The sequence below is a fragment of the Natator depressus genome, chromosome 3, assembly GCF_965152275.1.
Source record: "Natator depressus isolate rNatDep1 chromosome 3, rNatDep2.hap1, whole genome shotgun sequence".
Lineage (NCBI taxonomy): Eukaryota > Metazoa > Chordata > Testudines > Cheloniidae > Natator > Natator depressus.
This window is the reverse complement of record NC_134236.1, coordinates 123,753,281-123,776,113: the sequence shown is the minus strand read 5'-3', so window position 1 is coordinate 123,776,113 and position 22,833 is coordinate 123,753,281. Positions and strand designations below refer to the sequence as shown.

Below are 22,833 nucleotides of genomic sequence, written 5' to 3'. Positions count from 1 at the left end.
ATTTTTAATGTGCAAGACATGAGATCAGATAGCATTCATTAAAAAAATTAGCCTTTACCAGCAAACAAAACTCTGCTTATAACCTTTCCATTTTCTAACTGCCTCTTCTATGCCATACAGAGTCAGTAATCTTCACTTTATTCCTTTAAATAATGTACTATGGTCAGTAGTTACAACAACTATTAGGTGTTGAATTTCTAAAACTACTAGAATCAGTTTTCAGTTTTTAATGACTTACTTAGGCAACTATAAAGAATTATTGACAAGCTTTTGCTCCAATAAAAAATTCTTTTTTTGGAAGTATGAAAGAAAAGCTAGGTATACAGTGAATCAAACTCCTCTTACGTTTACACACTGGGTAGACAACAATGACAGTGATGCCAGAAGACAGGGCCACTGCCATTCCCAGGACGACCCAACACAAGAGTTGGCAATTAATCTGAAGGGAGGGAAATTGAGAGACAGACAACTGAGTGTTCAAGAATCAGGAGGTGTTGCTTGAGCGAGGATGTGGACTTTTTATAAGGGTGAAAAAAAAGAGGTGTATAGCTAATCCCTTTAAGATTGATAGATTTCAAAATAAATCAATGCATTTAACATACACAGTAATTGAACTACATTACATTGTTCTTTGAATGAGCAAAACAGAAGAAGTTATGTTCACAGACTTAGTTGCCCATAACATAAAAATAAGCAGATCCACATAAAGCAGGAAGAATCATGGTATGTCAAAAACTACTGCCCTAACTGGCTTAAACTGACAAAAAAAAGTTTGCTTGCTGATAATTATTTGAGTAGACAGTATAGATCCATACTGTAAAATATACAAGCCTTCCAGGAACACAAGCTCAGAACCCTGTGTTACAGGAGTGTCTGAAGCAGTATACATGCTTCCTTGTAAATCCAAAATTTAGATTACGGAGATAAATCACTTGGCTCCTGTCAAGGTTCCTTCCCCACTCTCAACGGTAAGCTTATTCTTATCAGCTTAGTTAAAAACTTCCCCAAGGTACAGACTTGTCCTTGTCCTTGAACCCTATGCTGCCACCACCAAGCATGTTAAAGAACAGGGAAAGAGCCCACTTGGAGAGGTCTTCCCCCAAAATATCCCCCCCCAAGCCCTACACCCCCTTTCCTGGAGAAGGCTTGATAAAAATCCTCACCAATTTGTACAGGTGAACACAGACCCAAACCCTTGGATCTTAAGAACAATCAGGTTCTCAAAAGAAGAATTTTAATTAAACAAAAGGTAAAAGAATCACCTCTGTAAAATCAGGATGGTAAACACCTTACAGAGTAATCAAACTCAAAACAGAATCCCTCCAGGCAAAACCTTAAGTTACAAAAAAGACACAAAAACAGGAATATACATTCCATTCAGCACAACTTATTTTGCCAGCCATTAAACAAAAGAAATCTAACGCATTTCTAGCTAAATTACTTACTAACTTAACAGAGTTTCTGAGACTGCATTCCTGATCTGTTCCCAGCAAAAGCATCACACAGACAGACCGACCCTTTGTTCCCCCTGCTCCAGATTTGAAAGTATCTGGTCTCCTTATTGGTCATTTTGGTCAGGTGCCAGCGAGGTTATCTTAACTTCTTAACCCTTTACAGGTGAAGGGTTTTGCCTCTGGCCAGGAGGGATTTTATAGCACTGTAGACAGGTGGTTACCCTTCCCTTTATTTTTATGACAGCTCCATATCCAGATGGCCGAAAAATATTCTGAAGAACAAAAGGGAAGGTGGGAATTCTGGATCCAGACAGAGTTAATATACTCATTTAGCTGGTACCTATCTGTGACCCTTCTTTCTCCAAATATTGTCTACAACAGCGGTTCTCAACCAGGGATACGCAGAGGTCTTCCAGGGGATATATCAACTCATCTAGATATCTGCCTAGTTTTACAACAAGCTACATAAAAAGCACTAGCAAAGTCAGTACAAACTAAAATTTCATACAGACACTGAAATGTAAGTGCAATATTTATATTCCAATTTATTTATTTTATAATTACATTGTAAAAATGAGAAAGTAAACAATTTTTTAGTACAGTATGCTGAGACTATTTTTAGGTCTGATTTTGTAAGCAAGTAGTTTTTAAGTGAGGTGAAACTTGGGGATACTCAATACAAAGCAGACTCCTGAAAGGGGTACAGTCGTCTGGAAAAGTTGAGAGCCACTTGTCTACAGGGATTCCCCCTTTTAGAAAACTGACTAGCAGTGACAACACTGAAAGAATGTAGGTCAAAAGAAGATCATTGAAATGGAGACTGGATGGATTATTCTCTTGAACCGGTGAACCTATCTAGCTAACAAGAGATGTTTACAATGTATTAAGATGGTCAAATACCATTTTTGTATCACAAAACTAGAGACATTTCCTTGTCAGGCAATAGAACCTGCTTTATACCTAGTAAAACATGAACCAAGACCTTCAGGAATTGTGACACCACAAAATCATTTGAAGACAATGAAAAATTTTATCCATGTGTACCCTTTTCCGGGCAGTTTTCAGCCTGAATTACAAAAAGAGTGCAATAAATAGACCTATTCCTATTCTGGTAGTTACTGGCAGCTCTTTTAACCTCTCAACCATGTACCCTAGTTTTACCAATGAGAGAGACCATGACTTAGGAAAAAATATAGACATTAATAGACGTAAACAGAAATTTAAAACTACTGCCAGGCATAATTTAGATTGCAGGCCCAATGCTATCTTATCTTTGAGAAATCTAGTGTAAGCAACAGTCATCAGGACTTGCATTTCACTTATTCTCCTAGATGAAGTTATTTTCCACTCAGAAGGAACACTGTTCAAGGAAGGTGGAACAGTGTCTTTCCCAAGGGTGACTTCATAAATCTGTGAGCACAAAAACTAAGCCCTAAAACTGGAGGCTACCAAGAACAGGAAGGAACACAGAAGCCCTTTTTAAAGTATACTGGCTACTAAGTGTGCAAAAACTGAAGAACCTTGAACAGGAGCATGATAAAATGATATAGCTGCTAGATTAAACTTTAGCTGAATTTAAAAGAAAACCGTGTCAAAGGTCTCACCTTTGTTAACTGTAATCTCTATCAGAAGTAAAAAACCTTTTAATTTCATAAATTTGCTTTCTAGGTTTCCTACTTTCTAAACAGAAGAAAGTTGCTTACTTCTCAAAAAAGTGAGCAAGTTCCAACTTCTAAGCACCCAGCTTCCATCTTGATCCTAGATCTATCCTTGATTTAGAGCTCTAAGGCATATTGCCATATTTACTGTAGGTTCTGGGGCCAATGCTAAAATGAAGTGAATATCAACACTGAATGCCCAGGTTGGCTCTGTTAGTGTAACATGAGTTCTGTCCTGCTTCATTTTCAACTTAGTGTTGCTCTTTAAACAGGATCTGTAAACAGGCTGCTGCTCTCTGACAAAGACATAATACCCTACCCATGGTATTTTGCATCAATAACTGAACAAGACTTTTCATGTGATGATAAAATGCTTTGAGCGCCGCACAAACTGCTTTTAGTCCTGTGACATTTATATGAAAGTTCTTGTATGCTTCATGTAGCCTATACCTAAACTATGCAGCAAGACAGAATGAACCACACATGTCAGAATGGTTTCAGAGGAGCAGCCATGTTAGTCTGTATTCGCAAAAAGAAAAGGAGTACTTGTGGCACCTTAGAGACTAACATTTGTTTGAGCATAAGCTTTCGTGAGCTACAGCCCACTTCATCGGATGCATTCAGTGGAAAAATGTCAGAATGGTAATCCACAACTACCTTCAAAATGGAGATTATTACACAGGCGCTAGTACCAACTCCATAATTAGAGCTGTATTCTAAAAATAGGGCAATACATTCCTGTTACTCTCCAAAACTAGGTAGGGCCAGTGTGAAATTTCAAACATGGTATTTATGCCTCCGAATTTTCTATGTAGTTCTGAACTGGGCTCCATCTGAATTTCTTCCCTGGGAATCCTACTGTTCATTATGGACTAGTAACTCTTCAAATATATTTAATCTACAAAAAATTTAGTAGAGAGATGTATCCTGAGCAGAATTGAGCCAATGGGCAGTTTGCTAGGCTTTTCCACACTGGATTTAAGGCATTTTTAACTGTTACTCATATTGTAACTGAAAGTTTATGTATTGTGCAGGTAATCCTCCTTCACTGATTCTGAGGGCAGATGCACATCTGACTGGTAGATGAGGGCTGGGTGCACATACCCTTCTCCATGAAGACTATGCCTTTTTGTCAAATTTTATTATTCAAAATACCGATTCAGGTGCAGCTGCTGACGGATAAAACACTCTGTCAGCAGCTGCACTTCAGTCCCCCACTTGTCCATTCCCACCTTCATCCAATCCCCACTCTGGAGTGGGGTAAACACTTTCTCAGGAAAGGAGGTCTTCTCCAAAAAAAAGAGTGAAGAAAGGAAACTGGGAGGTGTGACTGGAATAAGTTCCTTTTTCTAAATGACAAAGTGCCCACTGGTCTACATAAATTCTACTCCATGCTCAAAATAAGAACAGCTTTCAAAAAGGAGAACAGTTTTGTTACACGTACTGGATACTGACTAAGCTTCTTGTCAATATTGCTGACCAGATGCTGGAGCAACAGAATTACTGGTTGAGGCTGAAAGAGCTGATTTCAATTTACAACATTTTCTAGTCACCTCTACCCCCGCCTGCTAAAAAAAAAAAAAAAACTTGTTTCTGAAATCTGAGAAGACTGCTACTGAACTAAGTGACAAAGCTATCTAATTCTAGAATACGAAGTGATCTTTCAGTGTAATGGCTAGAAGAAACCCAACGATTCTGTTGTGGATTTGGTGGACATTGCTAAGACAGATTCAATAATGGAAGCATCTCATCTAAAGTGTGAAGTGATAACAGATAAGGGCAGCTTCATAACCTTCACTGGAAAGTAGTTGAGGATCATGTGCATCTTGAAGCCAAGAGTCTTCATCTTATCTGTCCAGTTGGTAAGCCCATGGCCACAACAGGTACTTCTATACCTTAAGTTCCAAGGATGCATATATTCCCCAGAAATGAGGGTCATAAAAACAAACCAACCATTTTCCTTTGAGATTTAAAAAACATCTTCATATGCAGTAAGTTACTTTTAGGAAACCTATTAATTCATGCTTTTACAATATCCTACCAAAACATGAACGAAATCACCAAGCATGACTTTTTATTGTTCTATTGTAGTCAAAATGTGACTTCATAGCACCATAATCAAGTCAAATCTAGTTTATTTATATAAATTTACTCTGAAGAAGCAAGATCCTTCCTGCCAATTATTCTCATGTCTCTGCCCACCACGCTAATATCAAACTTTCTGACAAAAGGATACAGCAAAGAAAAGCTCCAGCAGTTTGATAAATTCTCCCCACTGTCAAGACACAGCCTTGAAGGCCCCCAGATTCTGCCCTGAACGTCTGCCCATCTATATTGCATTACAGATCCTCCTCTACTCTTGTAGCAAGGCTACTTGAGTTACAATGCCATTAGCTAACCCTTTAGTCCATATCACATGCTTGTGCCCTACCAACACATACCCCCAACCCCTCAAACACCAATTCCCCACCAAGTGCAGGAACAGCATAGTGCAGATTTACTGTCTCTAAGTACCATTAAACAAACACTAGTTTTGCTGTCAATATTTCCACCAGGTTTGGAAATGGAGTGTGCCGTGTGGACTAGCAGTTATCTGACTTTCACCTTGGTCCTCTTGCACACTGACCATGCAGTACTTTTGAGAAAGGGCTTCCATGGGTTTGGAGGAGAGGATGAATACCACAAAGATTCTGCTCCCACCTTCTGTTCTGCTATGGCTAATTTCTGATGGTCTATACCCAGCGTAAGTACACTGAATCACAAAGCCTTCAGATACTCTCCTGATAGGCAATACAAAAGAATGAGAACAATAAAAGTGAAAGAGGGTGCTGTCATTTGCGTAATCCATATTAGGAATGCGATTAAACTTTGATTTTACCAAATGCAGAAATTATTTAAATGCTGTTATGTCAGTAAGTTCCCAGTAGCCAAATGAATCCCCAATGTTCATTGTTCTGTTGTACTAATTAAATAATTTTAACTAAAATGGTCAGAAAGTATGCACAAACTGTTTATCAGTGTTGGTCTTTGAGCTTCAGTATACTCAAAGGACATGCTACTTTAGATGTGTTAATTATTGAGCTCTTACATTTTTTGCTTGCTAAGAAGCCACAGAAGAGCTCCAACAGAGAATTTCACATTAACCAGAATTAACAGGGCACTTTATTATTAAGCCTGTGATTACCATCTAAAAACATTTATTTAGCACAATATTTGTGGGTACAAATTCCAAGAGATTGGTTAAATTGATAAAAGGTTTACCCTAAGCTCCATTGGAGGGAATTTTAAAGAAACTAATCTTTTATCAGCTGCATCAGAAATACTAATCAAATTTTTAATATTCATCCATAAAACAATATTAAGTCCTTTACTCCCCTGCTTACTGAGGCTCCAATTATCTTTTCTAAACCCAACTCTTCACTAATTAACTCTGGAGATGGGTATTTCCCAACATCAATCAATAGAAAATACCTGCAAATTCTAATATCAGTGAGTCAAATGAAACCACAAGGGGACTAACATGTATACAGGAGGATCAAATATTTTAAATTTCTTAAAAAGAAAAAAGTGTGATAAAACTGTCAGAATTCTAATCCCTGAAATAGACACCCCAAAGTAGTAAGAATGAATGGAATAAGCAGCACATAGTTGTGGGCTTTGCAGACTGGTTTGAAACAATTGAGCAAAGAACTACTGTTCTGGAATCTACAGTGTTGCATCATACTGACTGATATGTTAAGGGACTACATGAATTTAATAGCAGAAAACAATGAAATGGAGAACAAATCCCAGGTCAGATATTTAAGGCTTACTGGTGTACCTGGAAAAAAAGAATCCTCCAGCCCACTGTTCTGTTCGAAACTGGTTTGCTAACTTACTAACACCTCTCCAAAGTGACTAATTCTTCCCCAGGAAATTTTCTAAGTGAGTTGACTATGGGTAGAAAAATCCTTGATCTAAATCAATATCATCTACCATATTACAGTGTACCACTTCATCATTCCTTAATTTGATTTTTGAAAGTCAAATATTTCTAATTACTAGTTCAGAAACAGGAAAATATCAAGATTGCACAATCTACTTTAAAGTTGTGAAGACGTTGTTCCAGCAAATAAATTATTTGGAAAAATTGGACAGAGTCACTGTCTACACAATGTTCAGCTGTCTATGCAAGTGTTCAGTCATATATTAATTTGCAGAAGCAGAAAGTTGCACATTAGCAAAAGTCAGGAAGAATGTATGGACTGAGGTCTAAGACTACAGCAATTATGCAAAGGTACATGCTTGCCCCTCATATGTGCAGTGTGCATACACATTCATTTTTATAAAGTTAACATTACAAATTTCATCTCTCCTAAAAGAATAATGTGACTAATTATGAAGAATTGACCCTAGGAATTTGCTAGAGATTCAGGCCACAGAGTGAAGTGCTTGTAGATTCTGCCATAAATATACAAAGGTAGGGTTGCCATAGCTGCACTAATTTTAATTTGCTAGTTTGAATTTAATTTAGATATAGTTATTTTCTTTAATTATAAGTGATCTAATATGCACAGAAATAAAGATCATCCATAATCAAGAGGTATGTTAACATCCTGCATTGGAATATACAAGGTGGGTTTTTTTTTGTTTTTTAAAGAACATTGTATAAAACTGCCATTTATACCTCAGTAGTGTAAACTTTATATATGTTCCTACCCTTATCTAGAAATAAGGGTAACCTAAGAATAATTTAATATTTCTGTGCTTCATGACTAATTTAAAGTTCTGCATAGAGAACTATGCCGTAGTATTGTCTCACTATCCAGCATACAGATCTATATACGTCATGTTGAGTGTTTAGGGTGCTATTTATTAAACTTCATCATTTTAATCAGGATTTTGTATAAAATGATTGAATTTCCCCTCAGATAGTAGTCCTCTGGTCATACCTCTCCCACAAATCTATAAACCTTATCTTTATGTCCTTGTAAGAGATAAATGATTGACAATCAGAAGAGAAGGACAGTGACAGAATGAGTTAATTATATCCATCTGATCTGAACTCAGTTCATTCACCCACTGCACACATCCAAGTCTCAATGAAACTGAAGTCATGCTTTTAAAGTTTGAGTTGGCATTTATACACAGCATTGTGTTTTTAAAACTGCATCTTATACAGTGAAATGATGGTTCCCAGTGGTAAATCCCAAATTCTTGAGGTCAAAGGAAGCATAGTATTGCATAAGTTACATTTCACTGCACTCCAGACTTAACCGGAACACATCAGCCATAGATATTCCAATCATAGGATATATTACATTTTTATAATTTCTCATATGAACCACAAATCCAATAATTACACTACTCACAGTGTTTACTGGAAAACAGTAATTTAAAGGAAAGCTTCAGGCAGCTCATTTACTGCTTCTCAAAGTAAAACCATTATTGCAGCTCCTTAATTGAGGACCTGCAATTTAAAATTTCTAACGTATAAATACAGAAAAAATAGTCTGATATCCTCATATAAAAGAACTGCAGTTCTATTAGATTGTTAGTACGCATATTGTCTTTTGGTATAAAGTTCACACCCTTCCAGAAAGCGCTGGTTGCCAGAGCCATATACATGTCCATCACTAAACTCAACATTCATTACAAGATTATATAAGGATCAATAGTCCACATTCCACCCCAGGCCTGCGCTGCTTAATCAGAATCCATATTAGAGACTAGGACGTAACTGGAAAGGTAGGTGGGGAGTAAGACACTATTTCCCTATCTAATTCATTGAATAGATTGTAAAGTTACTCATTAATCTATTTCTCCTTTGAGTACTGTTAGCTTAGGTCCCCAGTTGTGGTAGACCAAGTTACATTAGGAACACAGAGCATTGGTCTGATCCAGTATGGCAATTCCTACCTAGTACAATATCCTGTCTCCAACTGTAGTCAATATCAGCTGCATTAAAAGGTGCAAGAAACCCTGCATAAGACAAATATGGAATAACTGACCCCCAGAGAAAGTTCCTTCCTAATCTTCACTAGTTAAAAGAGTTTGATTTGTACACTGAAGCATGAAGGTTTAGATCATTTCCAATACTCTTATTAAAAAAATCCCCTCTGGACATATTTTGTCAACTCTCAATATTGGTGTTATTTATGTAAGTGGCAAAAACGTGTGCATATAATGTCACCGTGTACTTCATTGCCACGTGATATTAAGACCAAGAGTTTAGCAGTATTCAAGATGGTATTTAGTTTCCTCAATTTGCCACTTTTCATGTTCTTTAAAATGTCCCACAGTTCTTGCATTATGAGAAAGGATAAATAAATACAAGTGCCTGATCTACCTTCTCCATACCACTCACTATTTTCTATGCTTTTATCATGTCCCTTCTTATTCATCAATAGTCCCAAACTATTCACTTTTCATGTACATTTTTACATGTTGGTAATCGCTCACTACTCTCCTCTGAAACCCATTTATTTCTACTTTTTTTTAAAGGATAAAGGATGACCAGAATTGAACACAGTACAGACCAGATTAGTTGTAAGAATCCATTCCACTTATACCTACCAGCCAACAACCTGCCTGCATTCTTGGAATCAGTATGCTAACTCATACAGAATTACTGGACACCCTAAAGGAATTTCAACTCAAGATCTAGGAATCCAACCTGTATTTTCCCTGGCTTGTGAAAGAATCATGGGCAACTGGTACCACTCACAATCAAAATAACCAATGTTTCATTCAAGGAAGGAATCTTCACTTCCTCTTTCAAACAAACAATAGTCTGACCCACACTGAAAACCTCACTCTGGATTTATCGGTCCTAACTACCTACCACCCGGTTTCAAACCTACTGTTTTGTATAAGCTCAGAGACACTACCAAAGGCCAACTTATCTGATTAAGGCTAGTTTTCAGAGTAACAGCCGTGTTAGTCTGTATTCGCAAAAAGAAAAGGAGTACTTGTGGCACCTTAGAGACTAACCAATTTATTTGAGCATTAAGGCTAATATCTCTTATACACCCAGCACAATCTGATTTCACTCTGGGTTATGGGATGAAAACTGCTCTAGTGGCACTGAAGGATAATTTCCTGCTGTCAGTGGAAGAAGGGCAGACATCCATTCTCACCCTCCTAGATCTCTCTGCAGCATTTGATTAGGGATGTAAAATAGTAAACGATTACACGGTTAACCGGTAAGCATTAGTCTTACCAGTTAACCCAGCTTAACCATTAACCCCCAGCCCTGGGCTGGCTGGCAGGAGCCCCGGCCTCGTGCCCACTGGCTGGAGCAACCCCAGCCTCTCTCCCTTTAATCAGTGAACCAATATAATTTTAATTGTTTAACCAGTTAATTTTAAAACGATATTTACATCCCTACATTTGATATTGTCAACCTGAGAGGTGGCAGAGGTCCAGGGAACATGCTGAAATAGTGAATCTTTCCTGGAGGAATACACTGAACAAGTAGTAATGCGAAACTGCAACTCCACCACTTGTCCTCTCACTTGTGGAGTCGGACAAGAATCAGTTTGCTCGGTCTCGTCTTATTCAACATATACATGCAGCCACTAGGTGAAGTAGTCAGATGACACAGTGAAGTTCCAGCAATATGCAAATGATACAGCTCTACCTTTTCTTCAGCAAATACGACCATGTCACTGCCACAATGATGGCAAACTGCTTGGACAACATAAGCTAGCCAAACCTGACACCAAGCAAAATAGAGGTGGTGAGCAGAAGAAGGCACCATGAAGAGTTCGCAGCCATGGTGTCATCTTCATTTGCTGAAAGATACACCTACACAACTGGTCAACTCAGTTTGTAGCTTAATACTCCCAGAGTCCTTCCTGACATTAAGCTTTCACACAACAGTACCCACAAGTTACGCTTTTCCATGATCTCCACTGGCTAAGAGATGCCATCCCTTTCTAGTAGACAATCACCTAGCCTCCTTTACACACTCCCACCACCTCTCAAATGGACTACAAAAATGTAGCATATCTGGACATGAAGCCTTTTGCACTTAGGAATCTGCAACTAGTACAGAACACTACAGTATCTCTCCTCAGTTACTCAGGCTATCATAAGCACATTGTCCCATGCTTTCTACATTCGTTTCCCACTGAATAATTATCTTCAAGGCACTCAATAGCCTGGATCCAGACTATCCAAAAGATCACCTAAACCTCCGGGATGAAGTTCGCTATCAACAGCTCCACTCCTCTAGCACAATGAAACTTTCTGCCATAAAAATAAGCTCACCTATGTAGGAAACAGGGCTTTCTTGGGGGTCAGTCCAAGGCACCGGAATGAATTCCCACCGGAAGTACAGACCATCACAAACCTCCCTACCTTCCTCTTTCAAGTGCAAGGTGTACTTCATCCTTGCCTTCTCTGACATTTGGCAGCAACAAAACACTCCAGTGCACACAATTCTTCTCCCTCTAGGGAAAATTATAAGAAAGAACCAACCACGACAGATGTTAGTCATGACACTTAAAACATTATTAGAAGCCACTGTGGATGGTACAAGAACCTGTACAGAACAGAATATTACCACTGATTTATATAATGGAATTGTATTTTCAGTATTTTCCATTACCAATACTTCCTGTTTTTGTTTCTTCATTGAATTGTCCATAAGGATGTCTAGGCCTTCTTCCTGAATCACTATAGCTAATTCAGAACCTGGTAAGGAGTACAAGTCATTCAAATAATTCCTTCCTATGTTCATTACTTAGCATTTGTCAACGCTGACCGACCTACAATAGTGTTTTCTACTGCCCATTCATCTAGCTTGATTAGGTACCATGAGCATTAGCTGAAATTGTCACCTCATTCCCTTTTCATATTACAGAACCTTGCAGCACGCCACTCAACTCTTTGCCATGAATGAAAGCTGATTAAGCTTACCTACTTGAAGTTTTTAATAAGAAATAGTTATAGGAATATTGCAGAACAGTTCTCTTAAATTAGGCATCAAATATGCAGAATAAGTTACATAAAAATATTAATTGAACGCCAAATCATATTGCCAGTCTCCATAAAGGAAAGGAAAGAATGCTGTAGATACTGCTTTGGAAATAATGGAATTTTTCCTAAGACTTTTAGGCAAGACCGCTAATTCCACCCCTTCTGGTGCATAAACAATAATTTACCAAGTTAAAACCAATTACACCTGTACAAACCCATGGAAGACAGTTGGGGATGCAAAGGTGTCACTGACAGCAGATTTAAGTAGAAAGCAGAATCTTGTTATTGGTAACAATGCATCAGGAGGAAGGTTAGCATTGCTGAAGTCTCAGTTCTGGTATATAGTTTCCAGGGTTGGTAGTTAGGCAGTAAAAATCTTTTTACCTATAAACCAAAGACATCTGGCTGGAAAACAGAATTTTTGCAGAATTACTTCAGTGCTGAATCACACAAAGTGAGTGTGGAGTTCAATGCAGTATATAGTCTATATCTTCCAAGTAGAAGGGATAACAGCTTTTTATAAAAATCTGTTAGGACTCCTTAGGAGCAATGAAATACTTAGTGTAGCATATCACAACCCAGGATGCTAGACTCCGATTTCTAATCTAGACTTAAAAAAATTGACTCTGGTTCTCTAACACACTATCTTGATGAATTAATTGGTGGTAGGATTTGAGGCTCTGCTCATGGTAACGGGTCAAGTGGGTTGAGAACCAAAATCAGTAAGCTGTAGTATCAATATCACCTGTGCTTCATCTTGTCAGCTATTCTTGACCCCTTGGTAACCAAAAAATAAGTGCATACACGAATACTCAATTTTCAGTTGAAGTAGGCACTGCTAAAGGAGCCAGGATCTCTGCTGCTTCTGGCACAATATCTGAGAACATATGCTGCAAAGTGATATCACTATTGGAAAAATCTTGTACATCTGAAATTACAGAGACACAGTACATTTTTGGCTCAAGTCATTTGTTAAGATACTGTCTTTGTCAGGAAGACAAAGAACCATGGTGGTAGTATGATGCAGGAAATGCCATTCCCAAACTCAGACAAGCTCTTTAACAGTGGTCATGAGCAAGCTCCTCCCTATATATTTCCGTAACTTATGAGAGTTGGATGTCTGTCAAAACTGACTCGTGGAAGCTCAAAGTTAAACCATATGAAGTCTGGCCTCTTCTTGTCAACAAGCCAATATGATGTCACCAAGCCATGCCTGAAGCATTTATCAAAGTTACAGTTGATGGCTGAAGGAAAATTTAAGGCACCCTCCTGCAAGGGGTTTGTGGCGCAGGAGGATGCTCCAGGCTGGGACTGAGGCATTTGGAGGGTGCGAGGGGGATCAGGGCTCTGGCAGGGGGTTGGGGCGTGGGAGGTGGTCGGGGATGCAGGCTCCGGGCAGTAATTACCTCAAGCAGCTCCCAGAAGCAGCAGCATGTGCCCTCTCTGGCTCCTACGTGGAGGCGCAGCCAGGAGGTTTTGCACACTGCACCATCTGCAGGTGCTGCCCCCACAGCTCCCGAAAACAGCGGCATGTCCCCCATCTGGCTCCTACACAGAAGCGCGGTGCCAGCCAGACAGCTCTGCACGCTGCCTGTCCACAGGCACCGCCCCTGCAGCTCCCACTGGCTGCTGTTCCCAGCCAATGGAAGCTGCAGAGCTGGCACTTGGGGCGGGGGCAGTGTGCGGAGCCCCCTGGCTGCTCCTACACGTAGGAGCTGGAGCAGGAACATGCCGCTGCTTCTGGGAGCCATGCAGAGTGGGGCAAGACCCGGACTCTGCTCCCCAGCAGGAGCTCCAGGACCGATTAAAAGGTCTGATGGGCTCGACGCGGCCCTCAGGCTGTAGTTTGCCCATCCCTGGTCTACAGAGTTCTTGCACCACTATATCAGTTTAGAAATAGACATCACAGTGTAACTCCGTAATGTGGCAACAAATATACTGGTATAAAGTGCGTATATCAATATAGCATATTCTTGTAAAAATTGTGAATAAGCTATACTGATATAAGCATCTTTATACCAGTATCTGCATCCACATTAGGGAGTTTACTACTTTATGTCCATTTTTGTACCACTATACACTGGTTTACAAACAGTTTAGACCATTTGTAAGAAGTCCACTATCTTCTGAAACATGGTCACTAGTGACCACACATCCTGAGACTTTACAAAAATGGACAGATTCTTAACTCTTTACAGTGGTTTCACACGGTGTCATGTGAAAGGTGCTGTTTATGTAAACGTAGAAATCCATGAAGCTTAGAGATCTCAGGAAGAACCTTCTGGTTTTGCAAGATTAAGATTTCAGAAAAACTATTCCCTTTTGAATTTCTTGAATCTAGCACTGTGGTAAGCAGTTGCAGACTGTGTCCAGGACAGTCCCTCTGCATTTCACAGCCTGAGTTTATAGACTTCTCACATTTGATATCAAGACCTACAGACTGAAATTAGGTACACACTGTATGAAAGCCCAACTGAACCAACTTGAGGAGTTGGCTTCTGCCAGCCCTGTACAGGTAAAAGCTCGCTTGGATATCTAGAAGTCTTAAGTGTTCTGAAATCATTACCAGGTATTTGGAAAAGGTCCTTTGAGATACAGAAGAGTCAGAAAGGAGTCATGTGAAATCTGAACATATTACATATATTTGTTCAGCTTTCTTGGGTCCAATAGAGCATAAGGTATTTGTATTATGGTAGCTCAACAAAGGTGAAAAGCTGCAACGTGCTAGGCAGTGTATAAACAGAAAATGAAACAGACCCCACCCTGAAAAATCTTACCATCTGATTACACAAAAGACAGACAGTATTAAGGGGCAGGGAATATAAAACACATAGTGAGCAACTATGTTCGGCAAATATCATACTAATTACGTCATTTTTGTTGGTCTGCTTTTGGTTTTGTTTTGTTTTGTTTTTCTTAGCATATCTCCATCTCTTCTTTGGCATGAGGAAACAGCTAAAATAAAGTCATCCCTTCATTACTCAAGTATCTGTATTATTCTTATTGGAAGGAAAGATATGATTTTGTACTTTTCCTGAGTCTAATCAGATGGTTCCTTGAAAAGGGGACAAGGTGGAATTAAATTAGGGAATCCCTTGCTAAATGATTTCTAGGATCTATTTGAGCCAACAAATTCTATGGCATGCAGCCACATAAAAAGAAAGGTTTCAGAGTAGCAGCCGTGTTAGTCTGTATTCGCAAAAAGAAAAGGAGTACTTTGAGCTTATGCTCAAATAAATTGGTTAGTCTCTAAGGTGCCACAAGTACTCCTTTTCTTTTTATAAAAAGAAAGGCTATCGGCATAATAGGATTGGAAACGTGGTCATCCATAAAGTCGATGTAGAGAAGAGGCACTGACTGGACTGCAAAATAGTACAGAGCTCATGACTAAACTACGGATTTAGCTTTTAAAAAAATCACAAATAAATTACTAAATTACAACAAGAAAGGTCAAATGAGAATTTGGAATACAACACTGAAGGTTTCAAATCCAATCTAAAGAATCTGAAGATGGGAACACAGCTTCTTAGCCCTGGTCTATAACTACAAACATATGTCCGTATAACCATGTCACTCAGGATTTTTCACAGCCCTGAACAACACTTTTACTGACCTAACCCTTGGTGTAGACAGTGCCATGTCATCGAGAGGGCTTCTACCATCAGCATAGCTATCTCCTGTCAAAGTGTAGGTACTCCTCTGACAGGAGAAGCTCCCCTGTCGGCGTAGGTAGCATCTTCACTAAACACTACAGCAGAATCACTGCAACTCTGCAAATGTAGACAGGCCCTTAGATAGCTTATATAGCAAATGTTTACTTCTGAGGAGAAAGATTTACACGGTACCAAGAGCCATTTTTTTCGTGCAGATTTTTACCTCCTGCCAAGAGCACGTGCATTCTAAGCGGCATACTATGCTGCTAGTACCCAAAGAGTAAAATCTGTGACCCTTCCAATCTTGGATATATTAAAATTATAACCTGCACTTAATTTTGATATTTAAAACCTTTACCTTCCCCCACTCCCACACTTAACTAATGCACCCAACCATAAAAGGTGTGGATAGACTTTCCTTTCAGAAAGCAATACTTATGGGTTCAAAAGATGCTTTTACTGTGATCCAAAGGTGTCATCACATGCAATATACATTTAGAGAGGACCACAAGGACTAGAACAGTTTATGAATTAAAAAAAATATATACTTACATCTGGATATTCTTTTACAGGCACATATAGTTTCTCTTGTAACTGTACAATAGGTCCCACAGCATCTGGTAATTCTGCACTTCTCTTCTCCGTACTACCATTTAATGTGTCGTTATACATGTCTTTCCGTACTCTGCTAATTTCTGTGGGGAGGGGAAAAACGTATATTATGTATTAAACATGATAATTCTTGTATGACAGCGATTTTATCTTAAAGATTACAACTTTTCTGCATTAACACTTCTAACTTCCTGAAAGTCACTGGGAAGTGTATACACAAACATGTAGCTTTTTTTGTTTTTAAATTATTTACTGAGGTCCATGCTGATACTTAGGGGGAAGTGTTTTTTCATGTTTGTCAGTCTGCTACCTAGCCAACCTATTTAGGAAATGAACTGCTCTCAAGTGCAAAAGTGTCATGTGAAATTCCTAGAAGTCCAGGAAAAAATGTGCACACGAAATGTTAGAACTTTGAAAAAAAAAGTAATTAATCTATTTTCCATTTAAATATTAGGTGTAAAGGTGCCAGAAAGATGAGAACAGAATAATTTTACTCATTCACATGATTTAATTATCAAACAATACCACAATGAATTCTGACAGTAATCCATACTTGGTATTTGGTTGATAATTATAGTATTTGGAAACTAAAAATGGTGTAATTATTAAAATCAGGTTATTGTAATTTTAGAATACTTCCCATACTGATTCAAACCAAACCACATGAAGGATTTTTATTTTTCTAAGTTGTCAGTATTCCATTTGCATTCTATTTGCACACAAAGTGAGCCTACAAAAAACTGCTGTTGTAACATTTCTTTTAGGGATAAAAATTAGTACAGCCAACTTCAAACCTAGACTTCAGCAAAACAACATGAATATACATTGTGAGTGAGTGGAAGAGTTAAAGTCAAAGTCAACGATGAATTATGCAGTGAAGGGTATAAAGGCATTAAAATGTCTATATTCCAGATTAGTTTCCTTATTCAGAACATTGAATTTGCATCATACGATTAATTTTTTTCCTAATTATTTTGAGCTGAGTGAAGTTTAAAGATCAAACAACATTCTGAAATGGAGATTTTCCTGCAATAAATGAATAGTATCGGGTAATACTGATCAGTAGCCAATATAAAAGCAGTGCAGTCAAGACTCAGAGGCAGGATAATCCAATGGACAGGGAATTAGCCTCGAACCTAAAAGTCCTGGGTTCAACTCCCTGCTGCACCACAAATTTCCTGTGCTCCCTTGGTGTGGTTGACTATTGACCCATGACCCGATCCTGGAGGAAATATAGTTTGGGGTAAAATATAATCTATTTTCTATGCATGCATATAGAAATAATATTGGAAGTTATTGACGCTGTAACAGCAAGTAGAAAAACAAAATATATTACTAAAAATAGGCTTGGCTATAGGTTTTAAGCATGAAGTGTTGAGGGCTTAGAGTGAGGCCCAGAAGAAATTGGCAGTTGACTTAAGTTAGCATGTGTATTATGTGCCTGAAATAAAGTTATAAAATTTAGCAATATAGATCTTGTGATAGTTTAGCAATGCATTGTCTAAAACAGGTAAACCACAAACATATGATAGCATCATAAGGTGTTTTTGCAATAAAGTAATCACATATTGAAACTATTGGGACATCAATTAATGCAAAACAGATGTTAACAGTTGAAAGTTTAACTACGGTTAGCCAGAATACCACAGATGGGCAGGGGCTGAAACCTTATAAAATATGTGGACATGTGTGGGTGGAATAGGAAAAGGTGTATAAAATTTGTTGGAACAGGAATGGGGGATGATATGGGACAATGGAGTATGAAGCCCGCCACCCCGAGTGCTTTTTTCTTCCATCTTTGTTTCAAAAGAGCTCCATAACGTTTTAAGAACGAACAATGCAGGAAGCCACTTTGCTGTAACTGTACTATTTTTAATACTGATTTCTCTTAGATTTTTAATTATCTATGTCTGTTAACCAAAGCTCAAAGTTGGTGTGTACGTCAATTTTATCTTCTTAATTAATTCTAAGTAGCCATGTGAAAAAAAAACCTGTTCTTTGTGACTCGTGCCTGTTGCATCCCAATAAATAATTTTATAATTGTAATAACTGATAAGGCTACATTGGGCAAGTCACTTAGCCTGTGTGTGCCTCAATTCTCTTCTGTAAAACAGGGATAATACTTCCCTACCTCAGAGGGTGTTGTGAGGATAATTGGATTAAAGACTGAAGTGCTCAGATATTATGGTGATTGGGGCCACTGTACTTGAGAGTCTCCTTGGGTAACTAAGCAATAAAATTTTAAGTTAACAAATATAAAATTATTTAAGTTGGTCATGGAACACCATTTAAAGAGAATGTTTTGAGATTTGTTTTTAATTTTTTTAAAATAGTATACTTGTTTTTCAGCTCCTCTGGTGTTTATAAATGTATTTTTTCTACAAAGGAAACAGAAACTGAAGCTGTCTATACAAAGCATTAAATGCAAAAAGTAAACAAACTGAAAAATTATTTTTGTTGACTACTCTCAGGTATAGTAATGTAACTTTCCTAAGTACAAAGTCTTCAGAAACAAGAGATTTTTCAAATTGGCATCCCTTGAAAAAGGATCAGCTTTTTTTAATTAATCTTGTCAAACCTTTAACTTGTCACATTTCTGAGTTATCTACTAAAATAATAAAACAAAAAATATTTAATTAGGAAGGATCTTTGATAGTACTTTAATATCAGTAACCAAAGAAAAATCACTCCTTTATGCCATCCAGGCATAATGCAGGAGAGAAGTGTCCTTGAAACAAAATCCTTTACGTGTGTACACAACAATATAAGAGTTCAAAAAAAAAAAAAAAAAAGGTCACCAATATGCACTAACTAGTTTTCTGCAAGAGCCAGAAACTGACATGGTGATTAAGTTCTGAAGACTCAGTATTCTAGACTACATTCCTACTGACAACTAGAGCTGTGAAGACAGTTGGTTTCTTCCCTCCCCTGCTTAAAATAAAAGGTCCAGTAGTTGCGCTTTTTTTTTTTGAAGTGGGGGAATGAAGATTCTCCACCCCCCACCCCAACAGGTACATGACTCTGAAGTGTTACTATGGACATATTTAAAAGGAACATTACATAAATTATAATAAGCATTCTAAAAAGTTAGATACAGTGTAGTGACAATATTAAAGGATTAATACTGAAAACAGGAGACTGGATGCAACTGAACGTATTAGATTGACTTTGTTTGCTGCTGACCACTACTGCGAACAGGTGAAAAGTTTATGACTCAACATGCCTAAAGTTGAAAGAAGTGACATGAACAACTGAACTGACTACAGTAATAGAAACTGAATTCCTCTAATGTAAAGCCTAGACACTGTAAAGAGCTGTTCAGTGGCAAAATAGACTATACGTGGGGTCATCTCAGAGTGCAACTAATCTTCAAGTTCAGATGTCCTACTGAATGAATCCATATGTCCACTGAACTTCAAGAGCAGAACATTGACAAGTTTTGGTGATTCTGCAATTCCACCAACACCAAAACTTCCCTCCATGATCATTTAAAATCCTGTTCCAAGCCTTCCAGGAGTTCATCGTAAACTTCATTCACGAGTAGTCTTTTCATCTTTGAAACCCAAAAAATGGCACCCATCTATCAGTGATCATGTCAAAAACAACTGAAAAGCAAATTCATGAACTTGGTAAGAAAGCTGTAAACATCACTATCAATACAGCACAAATGAATAATTTAAATAAATGACTGAAGAACGTGGTCTTTGATATTCTCAGAGAGAGACAAAAACTCAGAGGTCCACTGCTAAATGCTGCAACTAAAGAAAGAAGAACATTTAGAAGCAAGAACTACAAGATCAGACATCAGTGCAAGGTGGCTGGTCAAACATGAGAAAAGACCAGCAAGTGGTGGACTTGGTCAAAACATAGCAAACATGCATGAAGAGACTATTCAGAAAGACAATAAATTTACAAAGGAAGGCGGTGGTTTCAGAGAAACTTGACAGATTAGAGACTGATGATACTGTTACAGTGGAAATCTGGCTGATATACTTAAATGAACCAAACAAGGAGATAATGCAGTCTCACCTCTCTAGACTTTTTTGTCCAGGGTTTTAAGTCCCTGAAGATCTGGCAATCCTTGCCTCCAATGTGACCCTCAAAAAGGCACTTTAGGCATCCGGAATTAGGCTAACTCACCAGCACAGATCTTTTGCACCAGGCACAGAGTTTAAAGCCCAGAGACTAAGGAACACCCTGATAAGAGGTGATGATACCCCCGTAACAAAAACTGATACCCAAAGTTGCTATAGAAGATGAAGAAAATCTACACTTACACTAACAAGTACTACTAATTAACTATTTACAGAAAAGAGAGAAACTCCCTGCAGTGGGAGAAAACTTGCAATTGCAAGCCAACACACTCCAACTACCTATCACAGGTTGTAAGAAGGAACTGAGGGGAGGTCAGGGGTGTACTTGCCCCTCATGCTATCAGGCAGCAGCACAAAAGTGCTGCGGTGCATGCATTACCCTGACAGGTGCTGCTGGGGAAAAACATCTGGCTCTCCTGCTCTGGGCATGCACATTCCAGAAGAGAACTGGACGTGTGCAATCGCTCAAAGAACACCGTATTGCATCTTTGTTGCCACTCCACAAGTTTATCCAACTAGCAAAAGGGGTAGCAGAAAGGAACGAATCTCAAAACATCAGTAGTAGCAAGCTAAGACGACATGTAATTTGGCAGAAAAAAAACAAACATATTAGCCTAAATCACAACATCCATAGAAGACACTAAGAGCCTAATACTTCTCTGCTACAGAAACTCCAATATTTCAGAAATAGGAGAAATATTATTTGAAGAGATTACAAAAACAGATTATGTTACAATTAAATTTAAATCAAGGTCATTAAAGTCACTTCAAAAAAAATAAATCATTGATTTAAATCAATTTTTACAAAAACAATAACCTAATTTGAAATTGTGCTGTTTTGGATTACGGTTTAGAATGAACTACATTATAAATGCTGTTGGACAGTGACTTCTTTAACTGTCACTACTGGTAGGGTATCTACATATTTTACAAAACTACTGTACTTTTGCCTAAATACTGAAGTTATTAAAACTATTTCATTTATAACTAATAGTAAATCAAGTGGCATCAAACCTTGATCAATACAAGCCAAGTCTACTACAAGGTTAACTGAAAAATTGTTTAGAGTTTGGAACTAAATTGAAAGTTGTGAAAAAAATTTAATTCACATTTACGCAATCCCTGTTATTGAAATAGCCACATTAAATTAAAAATGAAACATTTAAGAGAAGTAAAATCCATGATCAAGAATAGCTAGACAGTAACAACTTATTTCCATTATTCAGACTTAAGGTGCTTTCAAAGCTTTCAAAATTAAAATTATTGAAAAGGAAACTGAAACCTTATCTGTTTTATGCAGTTTGCATCATGTAGTACAACAGCCACATGATGAAAATAGTCATTACAACTTCAACAGAAGACATAACAGTTAAAATCTGAGACACTACTTTTATGATCATATCTGTTTTCTTAGGTTTGAGATTCCCCCTTCCCCCACTGAAGAGCTGTTGCATTTCTCTGTACTGAAGAACATAGCTTTCTGAAATGAAAAAGTTGATTTACAGTGGAGTTACTCTTGGCAGAAAACTACTTCTAGCCTAAGCCTATTCTGCATATTCATAAGCAAATTTTGAATCCTAGGTTTAAAAGTAAAAAATGGGCACACGCAAGGTTCAATTATATATAATTGAAAACAACAGTATTAAAACTAGGCCACAACACTTGTGGAACACATTCTGTCATCACATAATTGTGGCTCAATCAAAAGATTTTTCAAGCTTCTTTCACACCTCAACAGCTTCAGCAATTGAACATTAAATCCTATGCACAGAAATAGCATTGCTCCTGGTTTCAATAACTGGAGCAATTCTTCAGCACACCTCTCTAAACAAGTGTGTCTTAACTTTTGGCAGTCAGTATCCTGTCTATAGTCTTCACAGATTTTCCATTAAATTTGGGCCACTTTGAAAGGTAAATTCCTAGGTGGGGTCTGCAAAAGTATTAAGGCCTAACAAATACATGGCCCTCTTTTTTTTTTTGCGCTTGTGTCTAGCAGCCACAAAGTAATTATTGCAAAAGAATTTAATCATACATAGATAAAATGAGCTCTGATATTCTCTCCTTCAAAATCTTCTGACAGTAAGTTTAGGGTGTTGGAAAAACTATATGAAACTACACTAATACACATGGGCATAAGTTTGGGGAGGTGCGGGGAGCAGGAGTGGAAGCACTGCCCCCCCAGAGGTGAGATGTGGAAGAACACATGGTCACGTGCCATATTCTCGTCCCCGACACACCCCAATTTCTGCAAGCACCCAGCTGCCCTGCAGGGCTTGTTCTGCTCGGCCTGCGGGGGGGGGGGGGGGGGGACTTGTAAGCTCTAAAGTTTTACAATGTTTTATTTTTGAATGTAGTTATCTTTCAGAAATAATTCTACATTTGTGAGTTCAACCTTCAT

General features: G+C 38.1%; 1 protein-coding gene across 8 annotated transcripts in view; it reads right to left on the bottom strand.

Annotated features, from left to right (window-relative positions):
- QKI (QKI, KH domain containing RNA binding) overlaps nt 1-22,833 on the bottom strand; it is a 310,838-nt gene that overhangs the window by 229,216 nt on the left and 58,789 nt on the right. For all 8 annotated transcript variants that reach the window (XR_012638857.1, XR_012638859.1, XR_012638858.1 and 5 more), the window contains exon 2: nt 16,282-16,424. Coding sequence is in view for 5 of the 8 variants with exons in the window: in XM_074948735.1 (XP_074804836.1) it covers nt 16,282-16,424 (143 nt within the window). In the remaining 3 variants the exon portion in view is untranslated. The remainder of the gene's footprint in view (nt 1-16,281; nt 16,425-22,833) is intronic.